The sequence below is a fragment of the Cuculus canorus genome, chromosome 21 (genome assembly GCF_017976375.1).
Source record: "Cuculus canorus isolate bCucCan1 chromosome 21, bCucCan1.pri, whole genome shotgun sequence".
NCBI lineage: Eukaryota > Metazoa > Chordata > Aves > Cuculiformes > Cuculidae > Cuculus > Cuculus canorus.
The window spans coordinates 7952396-7965319 of NC_071421.1; the positions used below are offsets into that span (position 1 = coordinate 7952396).

Below are 12924 nucleotides of genomic sequence, written 5' to 3' on the forward strand. Positions count from 1 at the left end.
AGTTGCAAGCAGGATTCCAGCACCACATACCCAGAGCTGGCTGAATATCCCTGAAGGCCTGGAGCCTCCACCTGACCCAGGATACCTTGGGTAAGTCCTCTCCCACATGTAATGAGCTCTGTCTGGTTTATACACCTGACAGATCCAATTGTCTGGCTGACAAGTAATAAACTGACAGCAAAACCAGCCCCAAACCAGCCAGGAAACAGCCTTGTCAAGGTTCCTATGCGCTACCCAAGCTTCACTAAACCCTAAACAAGAGCTAAGCACCTTGATATGCATCAACAGTTCACCCTCACTGGGGAGTCAACAAGCTCTGCAGTGCTGAAGGCAAGATGATCTCCTAAGAGATGAGTTATCAGGGAGATAATATTGGCATGTTAGCTGCGTTCTACAAAGACATCCATCCGTCTTGCGTGTGCTGATGGCTACAAATTCACAAGGTAGTGACAAAAAGAATTCATAGGAGATGCTTGTTTAACACATTTCTGAACAAACCAATTCCATACCCAAGGATAAACCTCTTACCTCTTGCATCTCTTGTGCTCCAGGTGATGCCTGCACTTCCCCACTCATCTCAGTTTTGTTCTTCTGCACTTCAAGTAACTCTGTTTCTAAACTAGTGATCTGAGCCAGAGACAAAGCACAAGTTAAAGCCAAACCAGGACTCACAACTAGCACTAAACACCCAACAGCTACTACATCACTTCTTGTGTTGCCATTACAGCGTAAAGCCCATGTTTGGAAGCAAGGAGCAGGAGAGGACGTGGACAGTCGCCAGCATGGGCCAGCTCCAGCTCACATCTTTCATCCTGCTGCTTCAAAGGGTGAAGGAGCCATCCAGGGCCAAGTCAGAGAAGAAACGAACCCCGCTCCACAAAAGGAGAGAAACAACACAGACGTATGGTGAAAATTCAAGGCTTCCACAGCTTGTGGAAGGCCTCTCCCAGCACAGAGGGCCTCACGAGACGCTGAGGAGTCCCTGATCCTGGGTTGTCCTCCTTTCCCACATGCTTGTAGTGCTCAGGGAGCAGCACCCACTCCCCTATAGCTGATTTCATCCAAGGAGATGTTAGACCAAGTCCACCAGGGCTCATCCTGGTACCCCCACCACTCAAAGGAGGCTATAACTCCCTCCTGCAAGGCTCTGAGGAGTCTCATCTTGAGCCAACAGAATACTGACCTCTGTGCTCCTCCTGGCAGAAAAGAGTTTGCCTGGATGAGTGCTCACTCTGCATTCACACACAGACCTCTTAGGAGCCTGCCCTGGGAGAGGATCTCATGGGAACGATTACTGGAGTTGTAAAGGGCTCAAAGGAGCCAGGAGCAGTCCAGCTTCTCCTCCTGAAGACAGTTCCTGCAGATCTTTTTGCAAAACCCAAGTCTTAGCACTTGCAACCCAGCTCGGCTATACTGCCAGCCAGAAGCCTTTCCTTTCCGCTCCTTACACTGAGAATAAACTTTGTGCTGTTCTTCTTATTTCTAAACCACCAAGCTGACCTCCCCAGCTGCCCGAGCTGGACTTTCACTGAACGATGCTGAAGAGTGAGCAGGGACATGGGGAGGAGATGCAGCTGGATGTCATCCGTGGCTGGACCTCATCTGTACACAGCATTCCCCATACGAGCAACGTCCATCGCTCCACTCACACAGATGAGTGCATGGTGAAGCACATAACACGCCTTATACCTTTCCCACCATTCTCTCTTTGCATTTATTCAGAGATCATTTTTCATTCTTCTCCAGATCCCAAGAACTGCCGAGTCCTTGCCAACCCCGGATCGTTTAAAGGGACTCCAAAGCAGCACGTTAAAGCCCAGGAGCTTTGCTTTCACTGACAGGCTTCAGGCACAAGATGGCCCTCTTGAAGCTCCCAGCAGAGTATGATCCTCAACAGGAGAGCTGCTCTGATACCATTTAAGATTGATGATGTTACCCAGCCAAGGTGTTCAAAGGAAATTGGTGGGGTGAAACACCTAGGCCTCTTCCAGAAGAGCTGGAGGGCAATAAACAGCCCTTTTCTTGCGCAATTAGATGATCATTTGGGGTTCAACAGGACATTAGAGCTGTGGAAGGCGTCTCAAAAGCACAATAAGCCTCCTCTTCCCACCCTCCAGCCAACCTCTGGCCATGAAGCTGACACCCAGCTATGCATTTCCATCATTGTGCTTAGTTTTCCTCCAAGCTGCTAACTTTTAAGTGTTTAAGTTGTGCACATAAGGCCCATGCCAAGGGCAGAACAATACCCGCATTGTATTGTGCTGTCCTCGTTCCGAGTCAGTGGCTTAATCAGCCAAGATTTTTGTAGATGTGCCAAAACAGAACAGATTTCCAAGTCCTTCTCACATTGGGCAGCCTGGCAAACACCCAGCAGCACTTCTTTCTCCCAGCTCCAGGGCACTTGCCTCCACGCAGCACCCAAAAGCCCCCCTGGAGATGAAGGGTGCAGCTCTGCAGCATTCCATTGTAGCAGATGGATTTAGCTGAAGTTTAACCCACTTTCCTCTTTCATCTTGCAATCTGTCTCTCTCCTCCGCTGCCCTGCCTGCCTCTTTTCTGTCTCTTTTTCAGCTACAGGGCTGCCAAGCTCATGCCAGATGAAATGCCTTGAGTCTCCCTGGCTACTCAGTGCCCCCCACTGTTCCCAGGGATCTGCTTAACAACACACTGAGCACAGAAGGGATTTCTCCAAACTGGAAATGCATCTTGTTTGATTTGTGAAGGGTTGTGTTTATTCTATTGCAGCGAGAAACATTTTAGTGTGTGCTGAAAAAAAACCTGATTTAAACAAAAGCTCAGTGATGGGGGACAGCCTGGAGAAGAGAAGGCTCCAAGGAGACCTTACAGCAGCTTCCAGTATGGAAAGGGGCTCTTGGAAAGCTGGGGAGGGGCTCTTGATCAGGGAGTGCAGGGGTGGGATAAAACAAACAGCTACAATTAAACAAAACCAAACCGTATTTCTTCCATTCCCTACTTACCTTCCAGTGAAGTCCCTCCACCTCACTCTCAAACTGTTCCTTCTCTTGCTTAGTTTGGATGTGTCTCTCTCCCAGAATGGATTCCAGCTCTTCATTGCGCTCAACCAAATCCTCGTGCTCCTGCTCCAGTTTTTGCAGCTTGTGAAGGAGCTGGGAATTCCTGCCCTCGATGTTTTCAATCACCTCTCGGCACCTATGCACCAAAGACCAACATCACCAAAGCTGGAACCGCTATGTAGACACAGACACACATCCAAACCACACCTGCTGGTGAGGAAGAGCCAAGACATGTTTTGCTATGGAATATTTCAGTCCTGATACTTTCAAGCCTCACATCCAGCACGACCTGTGCCTGCTCTTATTAACACATCAATGAGCAGGAATTATTGGTGATGGGCTCTGCACAAGTAATGATGAAGATAAACTCAGCTGCTTGAGGTGTAGGAACAGGCTTGGGCACTTGAAGAGGAGCAGGAGAGACAAAGCCATGGGATCAGAGCCCCTTTCCACCCTGAACCTGCCAGAAGGGGCTCAGCAGCAGCTTCCTGATTAGGGCCACAGGGGAACGAAGCTTAGACTTCCCTTAAAAATCCCAGTTTACATATTGCAGTCTAAAAGCCAAGCTGTCATGGTACGTCCCTGGCCACGAGCCAAATGTAGAGAAATCTTCCCAGCAACAAAATAATTTGGAAAACAAAGACTTTTATCTGCAGAGAGACACAAAAACCTAACTTTATTCTTCAAGAAAAGCAACAAACTGGAGAAAGCAGCAGAAAACAGGCTGCATTCTTGATATCGAGGGCTACAGACTCCCTCAGGACTGCGTTGCCTCCAAAGTTTCTCATCTGGGAGCAGAGGAACAAAGCTGGTACCCAAGATTTTTCTAAAGAACCCAATACTTGAATAGGCTGCTCTGCAGGACAGAATACCAGCAGCCAGAGCGCCAGATAACCACAGCACAAATGCAACAGGTGAGGATGGATTTCTAGATCACTCACCTTTTATGAAGTGTTTCGTTGCTCTGATTTCTGTCTTCTTGATCTGAGCCAGCTTTGCCTGAACCATGGTCTTCTTCGACTCTTCCGTCATCCTTTGTGCCCTGTGACTGAAGAGAAAATGAAAAGTCAGCGTGTAATTTAGACCAAAATCCTAGCACAACGCAATTCCAATGAGTCCCTCCTAAATGAATGGGAGAGCTAGGAAAAATGAGCTACATCTACTACATGCACCTGCACTGGATAATCCACTGTCCAGAGGAGCAAAACCCACCCAAGACCCATAATAATTATGAAGGCATCTGCTTATGCCAACAGATGTGCTCTAAACATCAGTGTATTTGTCACGCCCAGCACAAATCCTGCATCACAACTGCACAGGATGCTCTCACACACAGGCAGAGAGGAGAACATCAGCTGTGTCTCATAATTTACAGCACGGGGCTGAAAGCAGAGTGGAGCTCATCTGTTCAATTTGCTTTCTAAGAAGGCAAACAAAGAGTCCCTGAACACACCTGCAGCAAGCATGCTGCAACTTCTTCCATCTCGGTTGGCGCAGGCAATGGAAGTCCTTGCTTCTCACTCTTCTGATACTCACAGATCTCCTCTTTGAGCTGTTCAACCTTCAAAAGGAAAACACTTGTTTTTATTTCTGGGGAACACTCACTTTACTGTCTAAGAAAATTAAGATTCCCCTCAAATTTGCTGTCAGTAAACTGAAGATTTATTAACATTACCATCTGCCACAGAAGGCTGGGAGATCCAGCAGCAGGAGACAGGTACTCACTAGATCGAGGAATGCTTTCCTTTCCAAGTCGAGCGTTTGGACCCGTGCTCGCAATGCAAGAATTTCCTTGTCCATGGACTTCTGTAGCTCAGCCCTGTCTGTACAGAATGGAACAAACCGGTCCTCAGCCCTGGTGTGGCCCTGCACCTTCCCCAGGGTCCAAAGGGAACTATCACACAAATGAGGTTTCTGGCAGAAACGGAGGTGTATGCGTGGGACAGCACAGAGGGGAGCTCCCCATACACATGGGAACACATTCTCTTACTCGGACAGTAGAGGCTGATGTTTCGTAGAATCATACAATGATTTGGGTTGGAAAGGACCTCAAAGCCCATCTGGTTCCACCCCCTGCCATGGGCAGGGACACCTCCACTGGATCAGGGGCTCCAAGCCCCATCCAACCTGGCCTTGAACCCCTCCAGGGATGGGGCAGCCCCCACTGCTCTGGGCAACCTGGGCCAGGGCCTCCCCACCCTCATCGTGAAGAATTTCTTCCTAATGTCTCATCTAAATCTTCCCCCTTCCAATTTAAAGTCATTCTCCCTCGTCCCATTGCTCCAGACCCTCATAAAGAGCCCCTCCCCAGCTTTCCTGGAGCCCCTTTCAGGACTGGAAGCTGCTCTAAGGTCTCCCAGCAACCTTCTCTTCTCCAGGCTGAACAACCCCAACTCTCTGTTGTTGCAGCAGAGGTGCTTCAGCCCTCAGATCATCGCTGTGGCCTCCTCTGGACCTGTTGCAACAGTTCCACGTCCTTCTAATATAGGGGATTCCAGAACTGGACACAGGACTCCAGGTGGGGTCTCACAAGTGTGGAGTAGAGAGGGAGAATCCCCTCCCTTGCCCTCTGGCCATAGAGCACAGCAGCCTCTCCAGTTATTCCAGGGATTCAGTTTCCCTCTAGCTCATGGAAAATGCCTCACCCCTCAGATATCATAGAATATCCTAAGCTGGAAGGGACCCACAAGGATCATCGAGTCCAACTCCTGTCCCTGCACAGGACAACCCCAACATTCACACCACAATTTTCACATCATATTTAGGTTTCACAAAAAAAACCAACAAAGTAAGCTTCGAAAAACCCCAACACGTTCCTTATTTTCATTGTAGGATTCACAAGCAGAAACACCAGCATTATCAGTTACCAGTGCTGTGCCAGCGTCAGCGCTTAGGAAACAGCCAATACAGCAAAAAACCTGGTTGCATTCCCACTGTTCAAGTCTGAATCACAAAACACACGCAGCCTTCACACCCATTAATGCAAAGTACGCAGTGTTTCAAGTGCAAGAAATAGGAAAAGATGTTTGTACTAAAGCACGCTGACAGAAACACCTCCGAGTATGCACTGGTATCCTGATAAAAACTCAGGAGAGGCAGTTTTGCTCACAGGAAAGGCGAATAAAGATTTTTCCCTTTTCAGCTTAACACTGGGCACAGGAAATTTCAACTGAAATTTGAGTTTTATTCAGGCAAAAATAAAACCATATCTTCTTTCCTGGTCTCAGTGTGGCCAAAACCAACCCCTACAACCTCAAACTCCTGTTTCAAAGAAGGATTTTGAACTTGGAACTTCAGTTTTGTAATTTAAAGTAAAAGGCAAAGAAATCCTTTCTAGCAAAGTGTTAATTTTGCTGAAAAGCCCATTTACCACTACAGAAAGCCTTGATAAAACTCTAGATCTTCTCTACTTGTGACTTACCTCTCTCTCTCTCCATTTGATCACCCCTTCTTCCTGGCTCTCAGGTGCTTCCAGGGCCAACCACGACACAGATTCTAAGAGGATAACAGAGATAGTTTTGCTCTGTTGGTCCATTTGTTTGCTTCCGAACACAAAATCCAACAATATTTTTAACGCCCTTAAATACAGACTTGAAAGAAAACTGAAGAAAAAAAATAAAGCAGGAGCAGCAGCCAGGCACACAATTAAAACTCTCTAATTGTCATCACCACCAACCAACAACCAGGCTACAAACTGCCCAGAAGTGATTTGTATTTTCTTCTCAATGCAAGCAAGCAGCTGCAATGAAAACACACTGTTTAAATGGAGTTTTAGTAAAGAGCAGAGATTTCATTTTCGGTTTTTACTAGAAAAGTCAATTTATGTACGGAGCAGTTGGCTCTGAAGCCCGTCAGGAGAAGGCATACGGACATTTAGTATCGGGAAAGTACTATAAAGCTCTAACACCAATTTTACACACTCATACTCGCAGCTTGATCAATCACACACACACGTACCGAGCATTACACCCTTACTCACAGTTTGTAAAGCCTTATATTCATTTGACAATTAAAAAGATTATAAAGCACGGATTTTCCCGCGCAGCCTACGATCCGCGGAGAGGATCCCAGCTGCGATCAGGAGAAGCAGGACTGGTTGGAGGCTGCAACACAACATCAACATCCCCAGGGATGCGTTTGTATCAATCGATACACAAAGCAGACGCCTGCAGAGCGCTCATTTCCATGCCCTATGATTAAAAGGCTGTAAACGATGGGTTTGGAGGCTGGCTGGAAGGTTTAGCCAGGTCTGAGTGCTGTGCGTGAACTGCAAAGTTGGCATCAAGCCCTCGATTCGCCCATAAACCCTACTCAGGCGCTTCCAGTCTCTGCAAAGGGATGTGGGGCACAAATGTGTTATCTCAACCTGATCTGGTTAAAGATGTCCCTGCTCCTGCAGGAGGGACAGACCGGATGACCTCTAAAGATCCCTTCCAACCCAAAGTATTCTATCACTATGATTTTCCTGTTCTCTAATGAAATTCTGCATCACAGATTGTGGGACAACGTAAGCATCCAAGACAAAAAGCATGTAGAAAATAGTGTTTCCCTTGGGAAATCTCCTGCAGGAGGTAGAGGTGAAGCTCCTGGTGATAGGGACTACTCCAACAGGAGCTCTATCAAGCAGTTTGATTTCCCTCTAGAAAACTGTCTATTTTTACAGTCAGTATTTAAAAAAAGAAGTCTTACTTAAGGGCTGGACACCACCAGTTATTTCAATATGGAAGTTAAGCAAATATTAGCAGAGATAAGAACCAAAGCAGTCGCTTCAAGACTGCTGATAAGCTCATTATGAGCACCTGCTTACAACTCATAATGAGGCAGCATTCCAAACACAGCATCCGAAGAACACTGCGGACACACTACTTTAGCTATCCTGTTTCTGGCCCGAGCTGTATTTCCTCTTCAGCCTCTCCCAGGGCATGAATTTCTCCCTGTGTATGAGCCAGGGAGAAGGTGGTTAAGGCACTGCTGCTGTAATCACGGATCAGAGAGTGTCTCAGCTTTCTCCACACAGAATTCATTGACTCCTGACGGTGTTAACAACTTCTTTCAGATCTCCTGGGTACCAGGCTAACATCTGACACTGATTTTTCCATGTTACAAAAGAGAGGACACGGGAAAGCTTTTCTGGGTGAGCAGGCCAAGGCTTATGCCAGTCAGGTTGAGCTAAATGCAGGCCACTAATTAGGAACGGCACAAGGCCACAAGAGAAGCACTCACCGATATTGTTCTGCTCCTTTCTTTGTGCATCCACCTCATCTGCCCACCTCCGGATCTCTTCCTGGGCCATCAGCAACCTCTGTGTGCCCTCATCCAGATCTTGTTCAACTCTTGTACGTGATGCTTGTTCCCTCTCCAGCTCTTCCCTGTAGAACTGAAATGCAAGGGCTAATGCTCCAATAGAAATAAGATAACCCTCCCGGCGATGTGACCGAGGCAGGTTCCCACTCTGCACTGCTCCTGACCTGCCAGAGCAGGATGGCAACACAAACACCAAGCTGGTGAGCTGTTCGAATCATAGAATCACCAAGTTGGAAAGGACCTACTGGATCATTGAGTCCAACCATTCCTAACACTCCCTAAACCATGCCCCTCAGCACCTCATCCATCCATACTTTAAATACCTCCAGGGAAGGTGACTCAATCACCAGCCTGTTCCAGTGCCCAATGGCCCTTTCCATGAATTTTTTTTCCTGATGTCCAGCCTGAACCTCCCCTGGTGGAGCTGGAGGCCATTCCCCCTTGTCCTGTCCCCTGTCACTTGGGAGAAGAGCCCAGCTCCCTCCTCTCCACAACCTCCTTTCAGGTAGTTGTAGAGAGCAATAAGGTCTCCCCTCAGCCTCTTCTTCTCCAGGCTAAAAAAGCCACCACAGAGGCAGAAGACAGAGAGGCAACGGATAACCCTCTTCACCATGGACACATGGAAAAACACAGGTGTTGAACAGCATTCTGTGGCTCTTCCCTACACGAGGCTCTGCTTTCATAGAATCATTAAGGTTGGAAAAGATCATCCTTGAGACAATGCCATTAATGACAACACCTTTCCAAACACAGTACATATAGGAAGTTCTTGCCGGGGGCTCCACCACACCGCGTGAGAGTTTGCTCCAAGGACAAGTGAATTCTGTACATGACTTTGATTAAGAATCATGGAACAGTTTGGGTTGGAAGGGACCTCAAAGCCCATCCAGTTCCAACCCCCTGCCATGGGCAGGGATGCCTCCCGCTGGATCAAGGGGCTCAAAGCCTCATCCAACCTGGCCTTGAACACTTCCAAATCAATCCTTTGTTGTCCCAGCTATTACTGGGAACTCCGTGGGTTCACTACTGGTTTTAAAAGCCGTGATCTCGATGGCATCTTCCTTTTAAAGCCTGTGGGTGTAACTTTGCCCAAAGAAACCTAGTGGTGCCGAGTATGCTTGGCTTACTTTACCAAAGCAACGCTGGGATGCCTCCTCGTGTCCCTCTCTTTTGAACTGCTCATGGAGCTAAAAGATTCCTGCTCCCCTGCACACACAGGCCAGCATCAAGGATTTGTGAACACTCAGGAGGCTGTTTGTCATTAATATTAAGCAGTCACAGCGCCAAGCTTGATAAGACTCAAGAAGCACTTGGCCAACACCCTCAGACATACGGCGTGAACCTTGGGGTTGTCCTGTGCACAGACAGGAGTTGGACACGATGATCGCTGTGGGTCCCTTCCAGCTCATGACATTCTAATTCTGTGATTTTGCCACTTGGCTCTAGAGAGGTGAGTGTACTTGCACACTTGTGTCTTCTACGAGAGGCCAGAAAATATTTCCCCACGTAGATATTAGAGACGACGACACAGAGAGGCGTGTTTGCACCCTGCATTTTGCATGAGCGAGGATGCATCATAAAAATCACTTACGCTTGAGCAGCCCAGCTAAAAGCCGCATTCATTGCTGTAAGAGACAGGAACATATCTGGACCTTCAGTTTAAGAGTGAAAGAAGTGTGTAACAGGTCATTGGAGAAAAAGAAAGGCTCCATGTTCCAATAAACAGAGTAACAACAGCAATTAACCCATTAACCTGCAACACTGCCCTGACTCGAATGATTCTGTAAAACAAGAGTGATGCTACCCAAAACAATGAGGTGCTTAATGAACACTTTCTAGTTCACAGGCATGGAGAACAATGACATCATCCTGGGAGAATCAACAACTCGCTCCTGAGAAACTGTTTTCCTGAAAAAAAATAGATCACCAATGCATCTTTCACCTGGTTTGAAACCATAGAAGAAAAGGAGCCCAGTATGGGAACTGCAGGAGTTGTGTTTGCTTAGAAACAAGGAGCATTAAGCTTATCATGGGCTTCAATCATGCAAGAACACATTTTCTCAAGTCTCGTTCCTCTCAGCAGCTGCATCAAAAGTGCGTAGAAGGTTTTTACAGGCCTGTCTGCCTACCAGGGGATCGGCCTTGGTGGGAGGGAGATGGCCCTAAATTTTAGAGAAAATTTATTTACTGAAAGAGTGGCGAAGCACTGGCAGAGGGTGCCCAGGGCAGTGGTGGAATCTCCATCCCTGGAGGGGGTAAAAAAACATGTAGAGGTGGCACTTCAGGACATGGTTAAGTAGGCACAGTGGGGTTGGGCTGACGGTTGGACTGGATGAACTGAGAGGTCTTTTCCAACCTTGGTGATTCCATGATTCTAATAGAAGTGATCTACTACAAACTGTCTCTCTGCCATTTCCCAGTGCTCTTCATCTGAACTTCTGAAAGCAAAAACACCATGAAGTTTATTTACTTAATCTTAGGTTTATTTGTTTAATCTCTGCTTGTAAGCAGAGATTTTGTGAACCAACACCTTCCAGCTCAGCAGCTGGAACACAAGGGAAGAGTTTTAACCTCATCTTAAGTATAGGGAAAGTTTTTTCCTAAATTAATCATTTTCAGGGGAACTCGGACATTCAAATTAAACACCGGATCGGGAAATCCGGATTAGCATAAAGTCATTACTACCTAACGAAGATCATCAGGCCAACTACATCACAAACTCTTCAATGTTTTCTGTTAAAATTAATCCTGTTCATTGTCCCTAAGCAATACATAGGAACAAAACAAATGTAAATATAAGATAATACAGAAATCAGCTTCAGCATTAAGAATCCAAAGTGTCCTCATAAATAGGAGAAATCCCTGGAGGTGTTCAAGGTTCAGTTGGATGGAGCTTTGAGCCCCCTGATCCAGTGGGAGGTGTCCCTGCCCATGGTATAGGGGTTGGAACTAGATGGACTTTGAGGTCCCTTCCAATGCAAACCACGCCATGATTCTATGAAATATTTCTCCTTCAAAAAACATCTCAAAGACATCCTTTTCCGCAGTGCTTCCATCCAGGCTGAGCAGCTCAAGCAGGAGGTACCTGAAGCTGTGCCACACACAGCCACTCCATGCAGCTGTGTGAACTCAACCTCTGATCCACCATCTCCAGTTCCTCAGGCGGTGCCATTCTTTCCACCAGTAAATACGCAATCTGATCGCTGGCATTGCTGTGAGCTGCTTCGGCCAAGCCCTCCTGCTCCAGCATTTCCTTCCCCTCCTTCAGCTGGGCTTCTGCAAGACAAGGCTTTCTGTGAGCAGAGCAATAGATGAAGCCGGATTCCTTCTGGATCTGCATCCTCTAAACGCTTCCCACCAAAACAGCCCTCGAGCCAGCCAACAGCTCACAAAATATTTAGTATTTTCTCCTGCGTCTCACCTCCCTTGCTGCCTCCTATTCCTTGCTCTTACGTATTCACTCAGCTCTGCTCCCTCTGTCCCAACGTTTTTGATCCGTCCTGACATTTCTGCTCACTTCCACTACCCCTGCCAAGCAGTTGATAGGACCTGCTAGATCTAAACCAAGTTCTGCTGCCTTGCTTTAAGTGGGGGAGTCATTCCAGGCTGGGAAGATAATGGATTGGGAGCAGTGCTGAGGAGAAGGACTTGGGGTGCTGGGGGATGAGCTCAGCACAAGCCGGCAACGTGTGCTCACAGCCTGAAAAGCCAACCATATCCTGCGCTGCATCCGGAACAGTGGGACCAGCAGGGAGGGAGGGGATTCTGCCCCTCTGCTCTGCTCTGCTCTGGTGAGACCCCACCTGGAGCCCTGTGTCCAGTTCTGGAGTCCTCAGCACAGGAAGGACATGGAGCTGTTGGAGTGAGTCCAGAGGAGGCCACGGAGATGATCCAAGGGCTGGAGCACCTCCTGTACAAGGACAGGCTGAGAGAGTTGGTGTTGTTCAGCCTGGAGAAGTCTCTGGGGAGAACTTAGAGCAGCTTCTAATACAGAAAGGGGCTCCAGGAAAGCTGAGGAGGGGCTCTTTTCGGAATGCATACAGAACAGTGGACAGCTGGTTTCTAAACTACAGAACACAGTATTTTGCTCTGCTTCACGCAGGAAAGCTGCAAGCCAGCCGTGTTTGACCTCCTCATTGAACACCGTAATTTGTAACCACAGGGGAAGGCGAATGGGAAACCGCAGGGTGTTTTCCATCCATAGGGTTGGACAGAGCTGGTTGCAAAACAACGAGTGGAAACAGGCGATTGATTTGAGCCTTTGGACGTGACTGCACTGTTAAATCCAGCACGTGGAATTGAGAAACAGGCTTGTCCAGAGCTGTGTGTGTATCCTGCATGAGCAATATTTGCTCTGATTAACTTCAGGTGTCTAACTCCAGCACCCTAAGCGGTGGGTGCTCGCCACCCAGAAAGGCAACCATACCCTGGGATTTCTTCTAGTATTTCATTTCAATCTCCCCTCTTTCAGCTCAAAACCATTCCCCCTTGTCTTATCCCTTCACTCCTTGATCCAGAGCCCCTCCCCAGCTTTGGAGCCCCTTTCAGCCCTGGAAGCTGCTCTAAGGTCTCGCTGCAGCTTTCT

The 12924-nt window shown here is 47.7% G+C and overlaps 1 protein-coding gene across 9 annotated transcripts in view; it reads right to left on the minus strand.

Annotated features, from left to right (window-relative positions):
- CCDC30 (coiled-coil domain containing 30) overlaps positions 1-12924 on the minus strand; it is a 33407-nt gene that overhangs the window by 15207 nt on the left and 5276 nt on the right. For 7 of the 9 annotated variants that reach the window (XR_008453256.1, XM_054085989.1, XM_054085988.1 and 4 more), the window contains exons 3-9: positions 8259-8412; positions 6457-6530; positions 4761-4858; positions 4489-4596; positions 3977-4083; positions 2979-3171; positions 529-627 (exon numbers count right to left, since the gene is read on the minus strand). Coding sequence is in view for 8 of the 9 variants with exons in the window: in XM_054085989.1 (XP_053941964.1) it covers positions 529-627; positions 2979-3171; positions 3977-4083; positions 4489-4596; positions 4761-4858; positions 6457-6472 (621 nt within the window). In the remaining variant the exon portion in view is untranslated. Of the gene's footprint in view, positions 1-528; positions 628-2978; positions 3172-3976; positions 4084-4488; positions 4597-4760; positions 4859-6456; positions 6531-7014; positions 7235-8258; positions 8413-8503; positions 8594-12924 lie in introns of those variants that run through there. The other 2 variants (XM_054085986.1, XM_054085987.1) reach the window with 2 other exon arrangements.